Below are 24,145 nucleotides of genomic sequence, written 5' to 3' on the forward strand. Positions count from 1 at the left end.
TTACGGCCGAGATGTGGAAGGTCATGAATTGAGACCTGGGTCATATGGCCCTCGTCCCAGGGACATCTCTAATGCATCACAGTGCCTCTGCAAGTGACAGCTACTGTGTTGGTGACCTGAGTACCAGAGGTCACAGAAGGATGATATATATATATAGTAGTCTCTCGTTATCACTGTGCAGAGGGACACACAGGGAACACTTCCTATGCCCTACTAAGCGCTTGGCCTCTTTACAACAGGTTTATGACAGTTTCCTGTCATCATCACGGTCTTCAGGGGACATCCCAAAGGCTTTTTAATGCCTTCTTGGCAAATACAAAAAACACAGTCATAGCCTTGACTTTGATGAATACAGCTGAAGATGAGAGAACACTCGAACCTTTTTCTGAGCAGACACAAAGGAGTGGGTTAGCTAGGAGAAGCAAAGCCACCGAGTGTTTTCACAGCAGGCTCTTACCTCAGCATGGCCCCTAAGCCCTTCCTCTTCATTTTCCTCTCTGGGTCCTCACTCTCTTCTTTCTGCTTTTTCTCCTTGACTTTCAGCTTGCCCTTTTTCTTCTCCTTCTCTTTTGGTTTTTTGACTTTCCTGGCTTTATTTTCCACGTCGTCTAGCTCGGGGTTTCCCTGAGGGGCAGACTCACAATTCAGAGCTCCGAGGCCAGAGTAAGAGCTCTTATCAGAGAGACCGTCTGTAGAGAGAAACAATCAATGTCCATGGTCAGGGGCCCTTATGGCTAGTATATATATATATATATAAAAAAAGTCAAAATGTAAAATACAGAAGAATGAGGAGAAGTGCTCAGTGTTCTACCCAACCACGTGGTTACTCGTACCCTTTGATATCAGATAGGACTTCCCAGTCCTGGGTACTTCAATCAACCTTTGAGGTCGGGAGTGGAGCCCCTTGGTTGCTAGCTGGTAGCACAAAAGGCTTGAAAATTGCTAAGGCACTAATCTCTCTGGAAGCTGGCTGGTTAACCTCCATCAACTCCGAAAGCCTACACGCTGGGAAACAAACAGGGTGAGCTTCTTTCCAAGAGAGGTTTTGTTGAGCATAAATATAGCCCACCACGTCTACGCAATTAATGCAGCCAGTCCTCTGGTTGATGTTGCTTTTAATGATTCAAATAAGAATGCCAAGAAATGCATGCTTAGTGCTCCTGCCCTAAGGGTAAATGACAGTTGGTCCTTCTAGGGAAGTGAAAGAGAACATTTTTTTTTTTCAGTTTGTACTGTTGAAATAAATTGCACATCGCATTCTCCAATCCCATGTTCGTTAAGCCAAAGGGCAAAACATATCAGGAAAATGAATTACTTTTAATATCAAAAATATAATTGTGATCCTTAAATCATTTTTTTTTCAGTAGTTAAGTGCAATTCTCGCTTATGACTTGCAGATAATAATGAGATGAAGAACCCACTTAAGGGGGCGTATGGCCCTACCAGCTTCTCCTTCTTCCGGCCCGTCGTAGGATTTGTCAATGGCTGCTCTGAAGCTCTCATTGCAGCCCCGGCCTCGCACCATGTGTGGTCTGGGCCTGTGGAAGGGCAGGTCATTCTTCCTGACTTCGGCCACAGCAGTCTGCAGGCTCTCCAAGGAACTGGACTTTTTCAAACCCAAAGTCGGACCAAAATCTTTGCTTGGAGAGTCTGGAAGAGAAAGGGTAAAAGATCAGCCCTCTGCATACTGGAACAGGGTGCTATGGTGGAAACGCACATTACTCCGAGAATATTTCTTTTCAGGAAGCTTTGAAAAGAGGGTGTTGAGTCAGTAAATGTTGTTGGCTAAACTCCAGCTTTGCCATTGTTTTTGGTCATCTTGGGGAAGTGGATTGACATCTCTGAACCTCAGTGTCTTTTTCTACAGCTGTGGTAAGCTTTTAGATGGCAGTATTTAAATCTGTTTTACATATGGAAACTTATATGCATGTGTATATATGCACACGTAGGTATGCATACATGTGAATTTGAAAAGTCACTATCCACAGATTGCATGTTTGAGAGTATATACACCCATGTACACACATATGGACAGAGAGGCACACAGACACTATATAGACAAACTGGCCTCGAACTCACAGAGATCTGCCTGCTTCTGATTCTGGAGTGGCGAGGTTAAGGGCGTTTGCCACCACTCCCAGCCAGGGGCACACAAACTCACATTCCCTCAGTACTCAGCCTGCCGTCTCCTCCACTGTACCTGCTATTACTGCCAGAGCTGTTTATTTGATTGGCCTGGAAATCAAGGACCATTAGTGATAAGGATTTTCATAATTAAATTCTTTACATTATCCTAAAGATGATTCATGCATGGTGAATGAAATTTACTTAGTCTGCAAATAAATCGCAGCAAGTGAGGAAAGAGATTTTTCTTGGTGCTGCTGCTCCAAGTATATTTCAATCTGGAGCCCAGGAAAGCAGCCGCCTTTTTATATCATGAATAACTGCCGAGCAGAGAAGAAAGACATAAGAGAGCCTCGAAGGGCCTGTCTTCTCCACACACCATCTTCTTGTTGTCGTTTGTCTTGCCCTGGACCAGCCCCACTCTCCTCCACTCCCCGACCTCCATTCTTGCTCCAGCCAGTCTCCTTATCATCAGTAACAAGACTAAATGATAGAAATATTAGTAGCAAATTGGTTATTTCAAAGGTAGAAATAATTCCATTAAAGCTTTTGTTTTGGCATTCAAGCTGCTCCACCAAGGCCTCTCTGTTTCCCTCCAGTTACCAGGAAGACGATTGTCATCAAGAGTGTGCACCATGGCCTCTCTGTTTCCCTCCAGTTACCAGGAAGACGATTGTCATCAAGAGTGTGCACCATGGTTCTGGAAATAACAGACTCTGCGGCTTCTCCATATATGTGGCATGAGCACATACGGGGCATTATGCATGTGAGTGTCAACTTCAAAGCACACCGCACCGTAAGGCTCAGCAAATGGCACCACCTCTTCTTACTGTCATCACTATTTTAATTTCTGCTCCCACTGTCACCATGGAAGTGACCCCTAGCTCCTCACTGCACAAAACAAGGCCTATAAGACAAGTACAGGCAGGGTCTAATGTACGTCACAGCCACATAAAATTGACTAGCAGCACACACTTCCACCTTTGCTGGAATATGTAAAGAACTGGAATAACAGCTAACAATATTCAGAATTCCCAGAGTGTGCCAAGCACCTACCCTGTCTTTTATTGATATTAACTTACTATAAGCCTTACAGTTGTGGTATCGGTACTAATATTGGCATGGTTGTGGGGCCAGGAAATCAAACCAAAGTTCTTAGGCACGCTAGGCAAATGATCTACTACCAAAATAAATCCACAGCCTGTTAGCATTTAGAAGTAATGTGTTAAAGTTACACATTTCACCTCCCCACTGGGCACTGAGCAGAGGTAGTCCAGTTGGAGCTCTGTACCACGTACTTTACAACCTCAAAATGTATTCTGTATCTGCCCTCTACTTGATTATGGTCAAGATCCTTAAGGTGACCCATATTTTCCTCATCTCTAAAATAGGAATATTAGTCTAGATGAGCCCTGGAGCCCACCCAGTTGAGCCAGCACACTGCAACAATTGGATATTACCTTATGGTTTCATCATTAACTTACAGGAAGCAACATCACACTGTGAACAATACACACCACGACAATAAACACCACATTTTATAGATGACAGTGCATATTCAATAAAGGAAACTGAGAAGAGACTGAGAAAAATACAAGAAAATTCAGGGACAAATTGCAGGTGCTATTTGCAAGCATAAGTACTAAGGCTATGCTACTGTTAAATCCAGAAAAAGGCACTTCCCCCAATTCACAGCAAGGGAGGAGAGTTGAAAAAAAAAAAAAGAACCAAGGACGATCATTTCTGACAAGGAAAATAAAAGACAACATAGAGGTTTGGGAATATTGAAACAAGAGTAAAAGCTTTAGAATTTACAGAAAATATTTTTTAGCATCAACCCCCTAGGGATGTCTGGCATAAAATTTGGTGAAAATATAAAGGAAAGAGCTAGCTGAGAAAGCCTAGATCCTCTGTCAACAACAGCAAGCATCTTTTATTTATTAATTGCCACTCGGGAGATTATATTAGAGCCCAAACTGTAAGCATCCACATCAACCTTCAGCAATAAATTCCAGGGAACTTGAAAGTGAATAAATCATCCCAGATATGAGGCATGTTATCTAAAAAGAGCCTACCTCCATCTCAGCAAGAATTTCTGTGGAGGAACAAATATGCCATCACTGATTCTAAGAGAACTGAAGTAAGGAGTCAAGGATTTCATAAAACTGATAGAGTTGACAATCAATGAGCATGTGTGCATGTGTGTGTGTACATGCCTGCATGTATCCCAAATGAGAAACTGCAAATGATGCTGAGCACCGTTATACCCTAAGGCACACAGTAGAATTAGAGTCAAAAGGTAAGGTTCAGTTCTGGACCTTAAATTTCAGAGACCAGGAATCTCTTCTTTGGGCAAAAAGGAGTTCTACTCATTCCTCGGAGTAAATAGAAAGAAGACATGGAAGAGATACTGATGTTAGCTAGAAGAGCCCTCAAACTAGAAAGGCCCTTGTAGGGATGTACAGGTGCTATGAATGGGCCAGGGTGGATCTCCTGGAGTTAGGGACTTTACTACAAATCTTTCCTGGGCCCCTATGTATTCTTTCATACGAGGTCAGAGTTAGCAGCCCCGGGAGGTGTCAGTTGGTGAGTATCAGCACTATGGCCAACACAACTCTTGGGAGAAAGTACCCCCTCAGGAAGAGGTGTTGTGGAGAAGGATGGATTGTCAGGTGAAATCCCTCTTCCCTACCCCTACCCTCATCAATTTATGTTTACACTGACAATGTACAGGAAATTTTACAGCTTGCAGGATGAGACAATTCTCATTCTATTTCAAGTCTCACCATTTACACACAGAGATGCTATTTCTTTTTCCCAGGCTCCCTCTAAAAGTAGAGGTCTCCTTGAAGGAATAGTATAAAATGAGCAATTCATCAAAATCAAAACCTTAGCTATTGAAACCCATTGAAGTCACCCCCAAATATGATGACTCTTCACATTTTCCTCTGTGGCTGGAGTGATGGAGGCCATGGGCGATTATAAGCAATTGTCTGGGCAAGTGATCTATGGATACCAGGTGTTATTCATCATGGAATGGACCTTGTCCAGATTTGAACACTTGCTGTCCCGCTTTGAGTATTCACAGAAGTAATTTGTAGTTGAGTGTTTCATGATTTCCTGGCCCGTGTGGGCTAGTTGCAAATGCCAACCTTTACTGCAAATCTTCATTTTTCAGACTTCTCTATCAGGTGGCCATGGTCTTTAAGTTTTAATGAACTTTCTGTTCCCTCACAAACACGAACTTGACACATATGGACGTCATGAAGGAAATGATAGACTTATGAAGAATATTAAAAGAAAGAGTTTACCTAATAAAATAATCCTTGGGATGTTAGAAATAAAATATTCTGAACACATTCACTCACATTCTTCCAGAAAAAATACAGAATCAAAACAACCTCAAACGAAAACCAGATATAGTCATCAAGATGGATGGGTGTTTATGCCTACACAAGACAGTTACGTTATACCATCTGAGGCCCAGGGAACAGCGGGGTGGGCATAGTGTAACAGCTGGAAGTTATGAGAAAGGCTGGGAACTGTCACTGTCTGAGCAAGACACGGCCGCTGTACTCACGACCTCACAGAAGCTATGGATATTTGCACTGGGTGTGTACAAGGATGGACCAGGGCTCTCCCTCTTACTGCTGAGCTATTTGTTACTGACAGACTCAGGAAAAGGGGAGTCACTGCCCTTCAGCTTTGTACCCACTGATGACCTCACCAGGCTCCAGTGGGTAGTTCTGGCACAGTGGTCACAGAGGGCCTTGGTTAAACTAAACAGGTCACAAAACAACCAAGAGTCAGGCAATGGGGAAGGAAATTGGTAAGGATAGGAAAGTAGATAGGGATAGGGGACTGTAGAAGAGAGTGTGGGAGAGCAATCAGAATACATTATACACATGTACAAAATACTGAAATAACAAAATTAACTGATAATATATGTAATAAAATAAAAATGGAAAAGTGTTTGAAGGAGTCGTGCACTCATTTTTCTCATAAAGAAGTGACACAGACCTCAGTGAAGGACTTCCTGTACAGTTCAGTTTCAGTTACTCGGACCACGTGCTTGTAGGAAAAGAGCAGGAGGTCTCAACTACAGCCCGGGTGAAGGAAGCAGGGCCCAACACTGGCATTTCTTTATTATTAAAGTGTGTGTGTGTGTGTGTGTGTGTGTGTGTGTGTGTGTGTGTGTGTGTGTCGGAGGGGAAAGGACTCATTTGGAGGCCAAAAAGCCTAATATAAGTGGAAAACTTTCCTGTATAGGAACTCTAGGTCCCTGAATGCCACCTAACCTTTCTTGGCCTTGCTGAAAGTGTATTCTCAGCCCAAAGAAACAGTCCAAGCTTGGGGTAGACCTAGAGGAACATGTAGGTGAGGAGGAGTCAAGACGTGTGGATGCCCTACATTCAGTGCTGTGAGGGTGACGTTTTACTGCCTAGGTAGAGAGGCAACATCTCCACACAGACTCTTCAGTCATGAAGAAATTCTTACCCTAGCTTTCTAGGTAGTGAGCCCTGCGTCAGTCCACACAGGATGAGCCCGAGGACCCTTGCTAGAGGGCTGCAGGGATCCAGTCTCAGTTTCTGATTTCTGCACCTGCCTAGTGGTTGAGAATGGTTGCTGGCTTCTGAAAGGCTGGTGATTTGGACAACAGAAAACAGAACTGTCCAGAGTGATATGCTCTACAGTGCACATTAAAAGGAAGGCTGTAGGAGACCCAAGTGTCTGTACTCTGCCTGTGACCCTGAATTATTCACCTGTCCATGCCTCAGTTTCCTTATCTGTGAAATGGGGATAAGGCAAGTTCAGGACAGTCTTTGGCACACGGTGAGTACTCATTGAGTATTTATGGTAATTATTCCATTGTTCCCCCCATGCTATCTCTCTACATCTCAAATTCATCTTGCCCTAGTGTAACTGAGTAAGTTCACACCACCAATGAATTCTTAAACATGACCATGTCTTCCTCAAGATGAAGAGAAAGACTTCATAAGGGATTAATATCTTCAGTTTTAAAAATCACAAGTAAAAGGGACATTTTATGTGTGTGGTGCATTGTATGTGTGTGGTGTATGCATGTGAGTGTGCAAGTGTTCACACCTATACTCAAATGGTATGCTTACCCATTGAGTCATGTGCCCAGCTCAAAACTCATCTTTTAATAAACAACCCCTTATTCTTTTTCTTTGGAAATAGGTCTGTATGTTCATCCATACATCTCATAGAGTGGATGTTGTTAGTAAGATTAATAGCAGAGACTTGGGTGCCCTGCCCCTTAGGCTATAATCATTTAATTAGTCTCAGATTTCATTGGCAATGTTTAAGCTTCCCACTCAAGCATTAAAAATCACACAATAAAAGAATGCCTAATCCAGAAGACCAGTAATTGGGTCTTCCATTATTGATGAATCTGCTTCTAATGTATTTTTATTAAAAATAAGAAATTATTTGAGAAAGTATTCACTTTTAGATACATGTAAGTTGTTTCCTCCACCCCTCTTGGTGTGAATGTTAAAATTAACATTATATTAATGTTTATATATTTATATGTATGAAATATATAATCTATGACTTCTATATTCAATAATCACACACACACACACATATATATATATATATAATAAAAACAATAAGTGATGTACTAATTTGATATCTCATCTTGTCTTTGTTGGGATGATGTTCTGGCCTCTCTGGATCTTAGGAAGTGTGGTGACTATGGGTTCCCTAGTGGAGAGTTTCTCTGCAGGTCGGTGTGTGGCAGAGATGACTAGAGATGAGCTATGAGAAAAGGCTGAGAAGGGATGTGGGAAAGAGGTGGATCCTGCCCACACAAAGAGACAGGGTCCTCTGGGAGTTGGAGCTGGGGTGGGAGAATGGGCTCCTGCAAGTAAGCTTCAATGAGACCACGAACCTAGAGAGACAGAGATGAAAGGGTGAGGGGACTCTGGGTCTGTCCCAAGAGCTACAGTCTCCAGCAAATGGGGTGAGGTGAGAGGAAGGGCATCTGCAAGCAGGCTGCCACAGGGCTAAGGGTGAGAATGGAGAGATCATCATGGAAGACAGGAAGGCTAGTGAATCGCCTACCTGAGTCCCAGCCTGGTGGTCACTGGGAGTCTTTGGTACAGTCTTTCAAGCCATCAGAGATGACACAATGGAATGGAGATGGGATAGAAGAAGGCTGAGAGGGTCTACAATTTGAAGATGCCAATAATATCAGGGATCCCAGGGTACTTCGTGAAAAGAAAATTAGAGTCCTACTGAAAACAAAAGGCTCATGTCTTGTAGTGCATTCAAGATAGGATCAAAATGACAATGTTTTCCAGGAGGCACAACATGAAACTGGAGAAAGCCAAAAATTTGTCAAGATAGCTTGCGTTCATTACCAATTTGGCCTTGCATTATTATGAGCAATGAACTTGGGCAAACATCGAGAAACACTTCCCTGGTTTCATGGGGAGTTGTGATGTGAAATTAATAGCCTTAAAACTCTTCAAATGAAAAATTATTATAAATTCCAAGTAGGAAGTCACAACAGCACTTTATTCTCCAATATATTCCACTTTATCTTCCATTTTAGACTACATTTACTGAAATTTTTGTGTATTTGATTTTTTTTTCTAGTGGATTCCCTAGAGGCAAAACATCTTATGTGCTTTAATAGATATCATTGAAGACCCATTAGTTGAAAAAAAATTCTCCATAATCTCCAAATGTATAATTTCCCAAATTATGTTATCTGTGCTAACTGTGTCCATAATGGGCCTAATTACCTTCTTTCCTATCTTGGTATTCCAAATATTGATCATCAACCCAAGCTTATCACAAAGCCCTGCTCCCTATTCATTACCATGGGGCATAATGCAATCTAGCGTTACATTATCTGCTGTCACTGGGGTCTCAGTACTCTTACTGGCAATTTCCAACTTCTGCAGGAGCAAAGGTTGTTTTTCTCAGTCTCATAAATCCAAGAGTCTTCTATCATTTCCTGAAACTCATGTCCAAATGTTCAATAATGAACTTCTCATTATGATTCACGCATTTGCATAATCTCTTCTACCCTGTCTCCAAACACTGCCTGTTTTAAAGTGAAAATATTCAGAGGAAATATGGGACAATTTTGTGAACAAATACTCCTTTGATAATGAGGATGGACATGGCCCTTCAAGTGTCTTCTAATATTTACAAAGGATTGCTATATACTTGAAATATCTTTCCCCCAAATTCATTCTTTTATATCAAGAGTCAAGACCCTAGTCCATGTTGAGGTGTTCTGTGTTTTTGTTTTTGTTTTTTTTTAAGGACTCAAATTATATTCAACAAATGTAATGAATGGATAATTCATTCCACATACAAAAATGTCACAATTTTTAATTTCTATGTTATAGATAAGAAATGTAATTTATGACTCAATCCAAAGGAGCAACTTATTAAGCCTCTCTCTCTCTCTCTCTCTCTCTCTCTCTCTCTCTCTCTCTCTCTCTCTCTCTCTCTCTCTCTCTCTCTTCTCTCTCCCTATCATCTGTCTGTCTGTCTGTCTAAAATTGTACCTGATTAGGCATCTGAAGAATACAACTTCTTCAATATACTGGTTTGTTTTAATGTTTTCATTTTCTTCCTGTAAGGTTTCCTGAACTTTAAACATACACACATTGGCCTGTGAAATAATAACCTATTACAAAATCAAAGAACCAGTATTGATCTCTGAGAAGGGTAATGTTGCTGTTTTAAGGAAAATAGTTCTTTATTATTAAAGTAGAGGTAATAAAAGAGCTCATTTCCGGGTCAAACCATCTATTTCCTATACATGAGACTGGAACTGTGAATGGTACCTCACTTTCCTGAGCCTCGCTGATGGGGTATGCTCAGCCGAGAGAAGCCTTAGTGAACGATTAATTTAAGAACAGAGGAACGGTCAGGTATGGGGCAGGGGGCGGGGTGGGGCGAGGTTAAGACACTCTGAGGTCCTTCTTGTTCAGTGCTGGAGACTGTCTCTCTGGAGAAGCACCCTCCAGTGCTTCATTTCCTCTGAGGCCTCAGACAGCATCTGTTCTTTGTTAACACAACTCCCCCCGCCCTCAGCTTTTTTCTGTCACTTTCAACGATTTAATACCTCCCACTCCACCTGTAATTACTCACTCATCTCTGCATTTTGCCTTTCTTTTTACACTAGTCATTCCTTCACTTACCTTCTTTCTTTGTAACAGTAACGGTTCCTGCCATTTCTACTTAATGTGCACTTTAGTCGTATTTTTATCCCCACTAGGAGAACAGTTTCGTCCTCCAGCTCCCCCGCGTACGTCTGAGCACTGGGCTTCCCACTCTGAACACAGGTTGCTCCAGTGACTTTTTCCTTTCTCCTTTAACTTGTGTGTGTCTGCTTCAGCTGCACGGCTTTCTTCTGCTTTTGATTATTGTGTCTTGTTCTTATGTGGGTTGTGTACCACAGCACCCCAAAAGCATAATCTAAAGAATTCTAATACAATTCTTCTAAAACCTTAGTATAACTAGAAGTCCATATGTAACTGATTTGTAGAAGGTATTCTCAAAAAAGTATTTTAATACATACAAGTATCTGGTTTTTTTTTTTATTTGTGTGCTGAATTTTTTATTAGTTCTTTCAGAATCTCATACAGTGTTTTTGGGTCATGTTCACTCCTACTCCAACTCCTCCCAGATCCATCCATCCCCCATCTGCCCAACTGTGTGTGCACCAATCCTACTGGTGCTGCCTACATGTTCTTGGGTATATGGCCTACTACTGGAGCATGGTTGACGTACCAGGGGCTACACTCTTACAGAAAACGTACCCTCCTTTTCCTAGTAGTTATTGATTGCCAATAGCTCTACAGCTAGGGTGAGACATCATTCTCACCTCCCCTCGACATGCTGGAGTTTAGTCTGGCTTGAGCTTGAACAGGTCTTGCACACGTGTCATAACCACAACAAATTCATACTTGCAACTGCTCTGTTGTGTATGGAAGACACCGTTCCCTTGGAGTTTTCTACCACCTCTGACTCTTACAATCTTTTCACTCCCTCTTTTACAATGATCCCTGAGCCTTGGGAGGGGGGATGTATTATAGATGTCCCATTTAAGGATATCTGTATTTCTAAAGGTTAAACACTATTCTTATACTTAGAATATTTCTCTGCCTTTTATGCTTAATTGAATATAATTGAAAAGTAAGCTCTTCAGACTCTTGCTTACTGTTCTTTATAGAAGAGGTAGAAAGTGCGCATTTTTAGTTTTGTGCTAGCACGAATCAAGAGTTCTCTATAGGCATATTTTCAGTGATATTTCAATTTAATGTTAAAATATGAAGTCAGCCAGTAATATTTACTCAGTATTCTGTGGCTCAGGAATGCATGTGCTCTGAAGATGAATGTAAAACAAGTGCAGTAGTAACCAACATTGCCTGCTGCACTGCAGTTTGCCAAGTTCTTAAACAAAGACCACATCATGCCCAGTTGATTCCATTCAAGTCCAACTGCCTGTTCATGAGGAGAAGCAGAAAGAAGGATGGAGGAAGGATGAGAGTGTGTCCCCCAGGGAGCAGTTGAGGGTCTGGAAGTGTGAACTGCTCTCAGTGAGAGTGTGTCCTCCAGGAAGAAGTGGGGGTCTGGAAGGGTGAACTGCTCTCAGTGAGAGTGTGTTCTCCAGGGAGCAGTGGGGGTCTGGAAGGGTGAACTGCTCTCAGTGAGAGTGTGTCTTCCAGGAAGAAGTGGGGGTCTGGAAGTGTGAACTGCTCTCAGTGAGAGTGTGTCCTCCAGGAAGCAGTGGGGGTCTGGAAGTGTGAACTGCTCTCAGTGAGAGTGTGTCCTCCAGGGAGCAGTGGGGGTCTGGAAGTGTGAACTTCTCTCAGTGAGAACATGTGGCGACATACAGATGAACAGAAATGGGCTGAGTTTAAGTGTAAGAGCTAGTCAGTGGTAGGCCTGAGCTAATGGCCCAGAAGTTTTAGTTAATATAAGCCTCTGTGTGTTTACTTTGGTCTGAGCGGCTGTAAACCGGGTGGGACACAGGAGAACTTCCAGCTACAGCTGCTCACTTGAAGTTGATTGTCTCATCAATACAGATATGCATACATTCCTACTGGCTTCTCAACTATGGCTCTTTTAGCCTCTTTTAAACTCTTTGACTCTTAATCCTTTGGAGTCACTCAGTAATTTACTCTCTCTCTCTCTCTCTCTCTCTCTCTCTCTCTCTCTCTCTCTGAAGTGCAACATGTAATCTGACAGTTAATATTAGTAATTAAGGTTGGAATATAAGAACCTGGGTTTCCCTTGGGCAGAGTTACCAAGGAAAGTGGGAACATTAGGAAAAAGCCACCCCAAAATTGCTGTATCTTGTGACTTTATTGTCAATCAATAAATTGTGGAGTTATGAAAAACTAAGCATGCTTGTTTATGTTCCTGACATAACCCACTTGTGATAGGTAGGATGCCACCAATCTTAAACACAAGGCATCTTTTATCTGGGTTTCGATTGAAGATATTTTTGTCTGCTTAATCCAGCAAGAATTGAAATCTAAACTATGATAAATGTAGGGGATTTCTCATGGTGTTTGGGTAGCACTTGTATTATGGTTCATAAATGTCAGAACCACCACCCACTTGGCTCCCTTCCAATTTCTCATCAAATCCTCTGAGAGTGCAGACAAAGACATGTGAACCCCTAGACTCAACAAGCTTCTCAAATGCTACTTGAGGCAGGACTGACCTGGACTCCCCTGGAGCTAACGTTCTTCCCACTTTCTGTGATGCTTTATGAAGAAGACATATTCAATTCCAGGTACACAGCAAACCAAATACATGCAAACAGACAGCACAGAATTCCCAGAGGAGCTATATGAGAGCAAAGCAAGCTCCTCAATATTTGGACATATACTCACTGTACACAGTACTGAGTTTTGTAAGGATAATTCCATATAAGTATGTAATATACTTTTACCAAAACCCCTGGACCTTTCTTTTTCTCTCCCCTCAAACCTCCAGGTAGTCCTCTTTGCTTCAGTGGATAGTTTTGTTTTTACTGTCATGTCATATATCACATATACATATGTATGTAAAATCTAGGGTCCATAAATGGGAGAAAATGAATAGTAATTGTCTTTCTGATTTTGATTTTGTTCACTTAATACAGTGGTTCTCAACATTCCTAAGGCAGTGACCCTTTAATCCAGTTCTTTATGTTGTAGTGACCCCAAACTGTAAAATTATTTTCATTGCTATTTCATAACTAATTTTGCTTCTGTTATGAATTGTAATGTAAATATCTGTGTTTTTTGATGGTCTTAGGAGACCCCTGAGAGAGGGTCATTTGACCCCCAAAGGAGTGGCAACCCAGAGGTTGAGAACCACTGACTTAATATGACCATCATACATGCATATAAATATCTATACTGATATAATTTTGTTCTTTATGCTGGAATGAAATTTGTTTGTGTACATATGCTCCATTTTCTTTGTTCTTCTGTTAATAGACATCTAGGTTGGTTCCATATGTAACTATTGTGAAAAGAACTGCAATAAACATTGATGTACAGGTACCTCTGTGCTATACTGACTTAAATTGACTTGGAGACTTTCAAGTGAATACCCAGCAGTGGTTTAGCTCGGTCATGGGACAGACAGATCTATCTTTGGTCTTCTAAGAAATCTCTGCACCGATTTCCATTGGGTCTCCACTAATTTATCTTCCCACCAGTGATGCAGAAGGGTTCCCTTCTCTGGAATCCTCACCAGCATCTGTTGCTAGCTTCTACTGACTGTCATCCTGACTGAGGGGGAGATGGAATTTCACGGTAGTTTTAATTTACACTTTTGTGAGGACTCAGTATTACTTCATACCTTTTCATCCATTTGTGCCTCATCTTTTGGGAACTATCTGCTCTTGTTTAGCTTATTGATTGGGTTGTATGATTTCTTACCATTTAGCAGTTTGGCTTCCTTGTATATTTTATCTGTTGCTCCCTAGTTAGATGGGTAGTTAGTGAAGAGTTTCCCCCACTCTACTTGCTGTCTCTCACTAGATGTTTCCTTTGCAGTGCAGCGGTATTTTGATTGAATGTAATCTCAGCTGTTGTCAGTTGTTGGCATTATTTCCTGAACTACTGGAGTCCTTTTCAGAAAGTCCTTACCTACGTCTGTGTCCCCAATAAATAATTTTCTTTTCTTTCAGAGTTTCAGGTTTTAAATTAAGGTCTTTTCCCATTTGGAATAGAGTTCTGCACAGGGTGAGAGATGGGGATTAATTTTATTCTTCTGCATATGGATGTCCAAATTTTAAAGCAACCTTTTTTTCCCCAATATTTAGTCTTGGCGTCTTTGTCAATAATCAGGTGTGTGTGGCTTCATGGGTTTATATGAGGGTCCTCTACTCTGTTTCATGGATCTTTATTGATCACTGTTTTGTGTGAGTACTATGCTATGCTTCTTTTTGTTGCTATGGATCTTCAGTATAACTTGAACTCAGGTGTGGTGACATGTCCATCATTTTTCTTTTTTCTTTGCTTTGGATATCCAGAGTCCTTTGTGCTTCCATTTGATTTTTAGAATTAATGCTTTCTATTTCTGTGAAGAATGTTGGAATATATTGAAATACAATGTTTTACGGTATGTCTGAATTAGTTCTGAATTTCATTGGTTTTTATTATAATATTTCCCTTTCATCTCTAATTTTATTTAATTATGTCTTTTCTTCCTTTTAGTTTGGCTAAAGATTTATTGTTTATATTTGTTTTTTTTTTAAAAACTGTTTCAGTTTTTTTGTTTCTACTTCCTTAATGTCTACTTGATCTTTATTATTTCTTTTCATTTATTGATTTTAAATTTAGCATGGTATTGTTTTTCCAAGACCATAAGGTACATCATTATTTATTTATCTGAGGTCTCTCTGATTTTTTAAGTGTAGGAACTCATAGCTATAAACTTCTTTACTAGGATTCTTTCATTCATCCCAAAGGTTTTGGTATATTATATTTTCATTTTTGTTCAATTCCAGGGATTTTAAAACACTTCCACCTTGATTTCTTTAAAGGCCCATTAATCCTTCAATAGTGAGATTTTCAAACTCCATGAGTTTGTATATGTTGTGTACTTTCTCTTGCTGATAATTTAGGATTTTATTCCACTGTGGTCAGATAGAGTACAGGAAATCTTTTCAATTTTTCCATATTCCTTAAGACCTGTTTTATGTGCTATTATATGATCTGTTTTAAGGAAAAGGGTATGGACCTCTGAGAAGGTGCACATGCTCAAGTGTTTGGATGGAATGTTCAGTAGGCATCTGTTAGGCCCATTTGTCTACAGTCTCAGTTAACTTCAGTTCTTTTCTAGATTCTGAACAGCTATGCTATCTGTTGGTGAGAGTGGGCCACTGAAGTCATTCATTATTATCACATCAGGGTTAATCTGTTTCTTTATAACCAGGAGTTGCATTATTAAATTGGGTGCACCAATGCATGATGTATACATGTTTAGAATTGTTATTTCCTCTTGATGGATTGTTCCCTTAATCAACATGAAGTGATCTTTAAAAATCCCATACTAATTGGTTTGGAGTCTATTTTGTTGGATATTAGAACAGCAATACCAGCTTGCTTTTTAGTTCCATTTGCTTGAAATGAAGTCCCCAAATTTAAACAAAGCAAAGCTGTATGAATTTCCTGGATTTCTCCGAAGTCATAGCAACAACCAGAGCCATGTTATACCCTCACTAATTAATTGCCTCTTTGGCACCGACAACAAGTGGCACTTTAAAGCAATGGCTATTATCCACACAGTTCTGGCGTCAAAGCACCTACATTCATGTCTCAGGTCTTCCCATGAACTTGTTGTGCTAACCTGGGCTTTTCTTTTTGTACCTCAGTTCCCTGATCAGCTATAGACAGAATTACAGCTCAGCTGGTGTAGGATTTGGAGGGTTACCTAATACGGGTCTGTGAACATGATGTGTGGCACACAACAGATAAGCAACAAATGTCACCTCTCACCCGTGTGTCTTTTTTAATGAGAAAAATGTACATTCATGTGACAGTGTCTGTAAAACCAATATTATGCTAAGGGGTGTTCTGTTTGCTTATCCACATAATATGGGCCATGGTCATTGGAACCTTTATATTTTTAGTCTTTATTCAAAACCTTTTATTTTTCTGTCTAAGCCTCCTTAGCACTTTTCAAATGATTTTCTACCTTCTTAATTCCCAGTAAGAGCCTAAACAGTTTTTATAAAGAAGTCAAAAGCTTCTGCCTGGGAATACATAAAGGTCTACTTAGCTTTTTTACCAAATAAACGACTTTTTCCCTCAGACCAACTTATAACACAATCAACAAAATTAGTAAGATGACAAGGTCATGGACTTTTTGGGTCACTGGACAAAAGGTATACCTGTGGCTGATATGCTAAGAATGCAGACATTCCCACCAGGACTAAATGCTAAAATTGTCTGGGTTCCTGAACATCTAGAGAGGAAAAGTGCTGTGTGATCTGAATTCCTCAATAAAGCTCCAGGAATCAATTGGGCTTGCCTTTGAGGGTGGATTGAACACATAATTAAACAAAAACACAGTGTTTGAGGTGGGTAGGCTCTCTGCAAAGGGGGAAACACTTGAGGAAAAGTGGAGACATACCTCCTGGGTGTTCAGTACACACAGGCAATAACTAAGTAGGAGGACTAAGTAAGTTCCAAGTCTGCTATGAAGAGGACACCTAGGTAAGGAGACAATCAGAAGCCACTGAGTTTTCATAGAAGGAACGGCCTGATCATACTGATGTTTTGAGCAAAGATAATATGGAGGAGTACACAGTATAAATTAGAGTGCTGTTTCATAGAATGCAACTTCTTAAAATTTATTTTTTTTTCATTTTATCGCCATTTTGCCTGTATGTATGTCTCTGTGAGGGTGTTGGATCCCCTGGAACTGGAGTTACAGACAGTTGTGGGCTGCCATGTGTTTGCTAGGAATTGAACCCGGGTCCTCTGGAAGAACGGTCAGTGCTCTTAACCACTGAGCCATCTCTCCAGCCCTGGAATTGTTCTTAATTAACTGTCTTTTTACAGTTTGAACTTCATAGTTGTGTAATTTCTTCAAGAATATTTTTGGTGTTACTTCCCCAGCCTCCCAATGAACAAAATGACTGTGTGCAGTGCATTTTCTGACCCAGAGGGGAAGTCAACAGATGCGTCCTGGACCATCCAAGGGGCAAAGGGTGCTCGCGTTTGTGTGTCCCTGAGTTAACACATTAGATGCTTGCCATCCCTGGGTGTCTGTTTGACACAGCTTAGTTATGACTGTCATGCTCAGACGCTGTATTGCTGCCTCTTAGGCATATTTTAACTATATTTTGTTATATATAATGATTAATGGGCAGTAAAACTAATAACTTGGGGACACACAAAACAAATGAGGTGGCGAATATGAAAAGGAAGTCCCACTTAATGTTGTTGTGAAATCTGACAACACGCTGGCATTTCCCTATAACTCAGCTCAGGGAGTCCTTGCCAGCGGGAAGAGGGGTTACAACAAGGTGACATTTCTATTAATAACTTCCCTCTTGGGGAGTCCGTGATCAGCCTTTCTTGCTCTGAAATCCTGGCTGGATCACAGTGAAGGGGCAGGGTCTATGAAATACTACTTTACTTCATTTCAGGGAAGCTTCTGGAGAAACTGGAAGAGTAATATAACTCTCCGGTTAACCTCACCTGCCTCACTTTTGTCCCTCTGCAGTTGGTATCCTTTGGTGTTTCCTATCCTGCATCCCTTGGTTTTCGTGGAGCAAGGATCCTGGATTTCCTTGGGGTACTCCTCCTCCTCATCTGCCATCCAGTGTATCTGTGTCTCATGCATGACTAGTCAGTGGATTCTGCCCTCTTAGTTCTGGTTAGTAATAGTCAGGGACAGCTCTAGTACTGTGACCAGGAAAGAGTCATCTTCTCTTCTACTGGGGTTATTAGGAATATGAAGCTGTAGCTGCTGCCTGGGTTTCCATGATAGGAAAACAGAAAGAAAGGAAGCAGAGTTACTGGATGATATTGATATTGATATTGAGGTTCTGTGTCTAGCTATGTGTTTACAGTGGTGATTCTGTGATGTTCCTGTGCATTAATCACCAAATCATTATCTTTAACCTAAAGGGTTTTGATTTAATGCCTTCTTCTCCACTTTTCATCCATATTACACTCCATATCATCACCAATGTATCTATTTAGGTGTGCCAGGTACTTGTGGAACAGGAAACATTGTTGGTGATGGACACCTGAGTACAGAGCTAACTCCACTAGAGAATAGAACATCTGCACTAACTATTCACAGGCAAATTAGACTTTGGTCTGTGACTGGTGGGTTTCATGGGAGGCAAACTTCCCAACATTAAATGTGCTACTAAATTGATGTGTTCAGTCTACTCCCTGACTCCTCTGTCAAGAGAAAGCACCGTTCTCTAGTTAATGGAAGTGTGTGCAGACACACTATCAATACAAAGAGAAATAAAATACAAGGAGAAATAGAGTCCATTCTTGCTATTGTCAACAAGGGCTTCAAAAACCTCCTATGATTACATGGACTGGAGGATGACATGAACTGGATTGTAGAGATGGAAAAGTAACGCCAGTGTCACTTGCTGAGGCTGGAGTTCACAGCATCCCCCTAGCTCTCCCCAGGTGCCGTTCACCTGCCTTTCACTGTCTGGAGAGTGTTCGTGCACCAGTGTGTCTTGTCTCACGAACACTTCTGGACAGCAGAGTTAGGAGCTTTCCTATAGACTCACTGGAAGGAAACGTGGACTAAATCAGTGCAGTGCACTTAACAGTGAAGGGTGTGATGCAGGACTAATCTTTAAAATAGACCTGGGATTGGAAGACTTGGAAACTTAGTTGTTTAACTTCTGGGGCTTCAGTTTCTTATCTATTTAGTGGGATAATGAAAAAAAAAAGATGATCTTGGTCAATATAGTAGTGGCTACTTGTGTTAGGATTATTCTATGTGCTTTGCATATAATAACCCTACAACAGTCACACTAATATTATCATCATTTTAGAGTTAATGAAACTGAGGTACAGGCACGTTAAACAACTCAGTAAATGGCTAAGATAACAGCAAAGCTAATCTTGTGGAATTTTTAATGACCAGGTAAGGAGTTATAAAGTGGACTTCCTTTAACATGCTGTATGTAGCTGTTAATGAGGGGAAGAAGTTGTTTTCTGTGGTAGGCATCTGCTGCATTAGACTTAACAGCTCAAAGAGAACACTGGCTAATGAGAAAACAGTGATCCATGAGAGTCAAAAATACACAATCCAAATGAATAGCTATATCAAGATATGGAGGGTAGAAGGGCAGGAGATAAGGCTGAAAAGGACTCTGACAGGCAGGCATCATCACAGACACTTGGGTGACAGAGCAGGAGACTATGAGAGCAGCAGCCTGCCATGCAGAGGACCAGTAAGACTCCATCTTGGCCTCTGGGCTGTATTCTTGGTGGTGAGGAAGGAGATCTAGGGTCGAGATGCGGAGATGCAGTTGATGGAGAAGAAGGGAAAAGAACAAGAAGAGACTGTAGCTGCCAGGTGAACTGGCTTATGATGAATTCCACTGGCAATATAGATTAACGTCTATGACTCTGGGTCCAAAGAGTGCAGCTGACACACTTGTCTCTTCCCGAGGACAATGAGCCAGCCACAGACTTTGCAGCCATACACTATTTCAGGTGGGGTTCAACTCACCTAACACTGAACACTTACGACACAAGGACCCTGAACTGGCATAGAAGCTTTGTTTTAGCTCCACGGCTGAGACAATGACTAATCTTTATTTAGAATTCCAAAGGCTTTAGACCTCCTCAACAGCCTGTCAGAGAGGACACTGGCATTTCCCCCCTTTATATATGCAGTTTTCCAATACAGGAGCCCCACTTTTGCTCCAAACATTGCAAAGCCATGTTTTACTCTTGGCAGTTATTGGCAGAAGTTAAAACACACACACACACACACACACACACACGCACACACACACACACAGCATTTCTAAAACACACACACCCACTTATACATATACTCACAGGAATACTTGGTTCACTGCTGACACTCTCACATAAAAATAAGCAGCTATTTTTGTTATTTTAAAATCAACTTCTGTACAAACAATGGGCCATGTTTTTTTAGCCTCTGCCTTGTTCTGGATGAGAACTTCAGAAGGGTCTTGTGATGCATCATTAAATAGTTTCCTCCATCATCCGATAGCTGAGTTATTGGCACTGGAAATAGCCATGGGGGGAAAAACAAATGTTTATGATGATTTAAAAGACTAATTATAAGCCTCTGCCTTATTCCTTACTCAGCATCCTGCATGGCGTGTAAAAATGATAATGAAAAAGCAGACTACATTGGAAATTTTCGCTGTGCCGAATGTCAATTTTCAGTTACACTTAAAGAATAGAAAACATTAGGGTACCATTAACGGTTGCAGAGTAATGGAGGCAGAAGAGGATTGTTTTCTATTATTATTATTACCGCCATTAATGGGTCAGAGCCTTCCAAGGGAGTAAAACTGGGGGACAATTCAGACACTTTCAATAGAGCATTAACTCTTTCAGGTCAAAGGGGCCCATTTAGTGGACTGCTGCAGCCATTTAATAAATGATCCCCTTGTGGCCTCAAAGAATTTATCTCCTGCCTGGGAGTCCTGCTTCCGAATTTCTATGTTCTGCAGTCTATTCCCACAATATTCTGGTAAGAGAAAAGGTTAATTTGCAGATAATTATTTAGGGAGGGAGGGAATATTTTTTAAAGCAGAAAAACACAAACAACCCGTCACAATGCATCAGTGGCTGAGTTCATATCTGGAAAGGATAATGAGCCCTAGTGAAGTAACAGAATTAAGCTGAAAAATTAGAGGTCTGGGATGGAACGATTTTCTTTCAAGGGAGGTAGTTGGTGAAATCATTTTTTCTCTTTTGTTCGCTTTGTTCAGTTTGTATGTGACTAACTACTGCTAATCCTGTCTCTTTTCAAAAGTTAATGTCAGCTCCTAGAATAATCTGCTTTCTTGATTTAATTGCATAGTTTAACCTCTGACATAACCTTTTAATTCACACCATGACAGCGAACCGTACGGAAAGTTTGTCTAGAAATCTGAGAAACTCCCCCAAGGTAAGGACTGCTTTCCCTCTGGTGGGTGCAGAGGGAACATTCTGTAAAGACCACCAAATGGGGACAGCTGCCGTGGGTAGGGGGATGGCCGAGAGGTTGCCGGTTGGAAGGGGATTTATCAGCATATCTGGTAAGTTAAATATTGGAAGCCCCACAGTACAGATGTACTTGACACCTCTGAACTGCACATTTAAAAATACAATGGTAGAATTTATGTAATGTATGACTCACTACAATTAAAAATTTTTTAAAGTTGGATACAGGCTTATGTTCAAAGGCATGATATAGAGTATCCATCAGACAGCAATGTGGGTAAAGAAAATGTCCAAGTCTATTTTTATTCAAGTCAGGCTGTGAGAAAGAAAACACTGTAGACCCTTTATTGCTATTTAGTGAGTTAACAAGAACTAAATTAATAAGAATTCCTGGCTCGTGAAAATGCTAGGCAGAAGTCTCCGGCCACAGTAATGGAAAGGCTCATGTTCTGGAGGCTTTGGGTTTTTGTATGGAGAGAAAAAAGTGACTTGAGCAATGTGGGACCTATAGCTAATGTGGCTTTTAAAAAAGGTTAGATTATATTAATTAGACAAACTAACAAGTTTCATTGTGACATTTTCATATATGTATATATTTTACCAATAGTCTGTCCCTTCTACTACCCTGTGCCATCCTTTAGCCTCATTTATCTTTTCTTTATTCCTAATAATTCTTCTTAACTTCCACATCTGTGGCGATATATTGTGTACCCTAATAAAATTTGCCTGAAGAACAGAGAACAGAACAAGCCACTAGATTAAGCATAGAGGCCAGGCAGTGGTGGCACACACCTTTAATCCTAGCACTCAGGAGGCAGAGATCTGTCTTGATCTCTGTGAGTTCAAAGCCACCATGGACTACATGAGATTGACTCAGTCTAGGAGAGAAACAGAGCCAGGTAGTGGTGGCTCACACCTTTAATCCCAGCACTTGAGATCTCACACCTTTAATCCCAGTATTAGGGAAGCACACACATGCCATTAATCCCAGCACTAAGAAGGAAGTGATGGCTGGGCAGAGAAAGGTATACAAGGCGTGAGGAGACAGGAACTAAAGGCTTTTTCAGCAGAAGCCCTTTTTTCAGGATGAGGAGTTGGTGAGGTAAGAGGTGGTGCCTGTGGCTTGTTCCTTTGTCCCTCTGATCTTTCAGCACTTAACTCAATATCAGGCTCCGTTTTTTTTTTTTTTGTTGTTGTTGTTTGTTTGATTGTTTGTTTTTTAATTTTTTTATTAAAAGACCTATTAGAATTTGTTTTATACACATCCTTCCCTCGTTTAAATTTGAGGAAAACACAGGATAGTCACATTCACACATCTGTGCTGTTTTGCTTTACATAACGATCTCTGGCCTGTCCATTTCCTTGCAAACCATTTCATTTCATTTTTCTTCATAGCCAAACAAAATGCTATTGTAAATACATAGCACACTTCCTTATCCAGTCACACATTGACGGACCCCAAAACTGTTCCACAGTTTGGCTATTGTGAATTGTACCATGATAAACACAGCTGTGCAAGCAACACCTTTTGTAAGCTGAACTTGATGCTTTGGGGAACACACCCCCGAGTGGTGTAGCCGGATCACATGCCTGTTCTAGTTTTAATATTTTAAGAAACTGTTAAACATAGTCATTTCCATGGTGACTTGATCACTTTATATCTCATCAATCAATAACAAGGATTCCTTTTTCCCTATTCTTCACAACCTCAAAACATGTGCTGTAACTTGTTTCTTGATGATACATATTTCAACTGATGAAAGTATTTTTTTAACAGAAAGGTGGTAAAATTCTGATGTTGTTTTAACCATTACTACGTCCAAATTGTTAAGAAAGATTCTCTTTGCTTAGAAATTTAAGAAACATCAGTTGGGATTTTTTTTTTTTAATCTAAGTCACTGGGATACCTTAAAAAAATTATCCTTAAGAATGCAAACAGAAAAATCTAGAAGAAAAGTAAAAAGAAAAATCAAGTTCTGTAAATACATTTGGGTTATATTCCTCTGAATTAAACACAAAGCTTGGAGAAGGGGAATCTTCTCATTTGGCATTTCTTTATTACACATATTTTTACATAAATTATTTAAGTATGAGTTTATTCATGTCTCTCAATTTTTTTCTCGTGGTCAAATGATAATTCTTTGCTTGTGTAACTTCACTAATTCCATATTAGAGTTTTGCTGCATGATCAAATAAAAAGAGGTCTACGGGTCAAGAAAAGAAAATTTGTTTAAATAAACATCTTTGATGATTAGAAAATGGATAGGGAATTCTCTTTGCAGTGTACCAAAGCTACTGGCATAAGTAGGTCAAAGCCAGAAGCCCCACAAGGAGAATTAGTTCCTTTCTGCCCTTAACCCAGTGACAAGACGTTCTCACATACTCATACGCATTTCAAGGGTAGTCCTTCATGTGTCTTCCCTCTTCTTCTTTATTTAATAGAAAAATAGGCACTTTTAAGTATACTATGTGGCCAGGAAGTTCATTACTGAGTTATTCAAAAACGAAAAGGTTTTAATTTGCTTGTTAGTACAAACAGTTACCCGTTCTCAGAGGACCAGTGAGGACACTTTTCATGTTGAACAAGGCAATCTGGAGGGAGTCTTTCTTAGTTATTTCACTGCTCACCTACAGTGTATTTTTTTATATTTGTATGTATTTTTCTATAATATGTATTATTATAATGTGTGTTTTTCTATACTAGCTCAGGGAGAGACACAGATTTGTTTATTATCCTTTCAGAGATTAACAGTGTGCCTGGGACCATGGGACATGAAGGTTAGGGAATATGTAAAGGTTCCTTGGAGTTGGTCTCATGGTCCACCTTACTCTTT

At 40.5% G+C, this 24,145-nt stretch overlaps 1 protein-coding gene across 1 annotated transcript in view; it reads right to left on the reverse strand.

Annotated features, from left to right (window-relative positions):
• The window catches only part of Pard3b (par-3 family cell polarity regulator beta), a 965,008-nt gene that overhangs the window by 287,796 nt on the left and 653,067 nt on the right, over positions 1-24,145 (reverse strand). Inside the window, exons 17-18 of the mRNA XM_059278226.1 lie at positions 1,444-1,650; positions 458-689 (exon numbers count right to left, since the gene is read on the reverse strand). Of these exons, the coding sequence (XP_059134209.1) occupies positions 458-689; positions 1,444-1,650 (439 nt within the window). The remainder of the gene's footprint in view (positions 1-457; positions 690-1,443; positions 1,651-24,145) is intronic.

Source organism: Peromyscus eremicus, chromosome 13 (assembly GCF_949786415.1).
Source record: "Peromyscus eremicus chromosome 13, PerEre_H2_v1, whole genome shotgun sequence".
NCBI lineage: Eukaryota > Metazoa > Chordata > Mammalia > Rodentia > Cricetidae > Peromyscus > Peromyscus eremicus.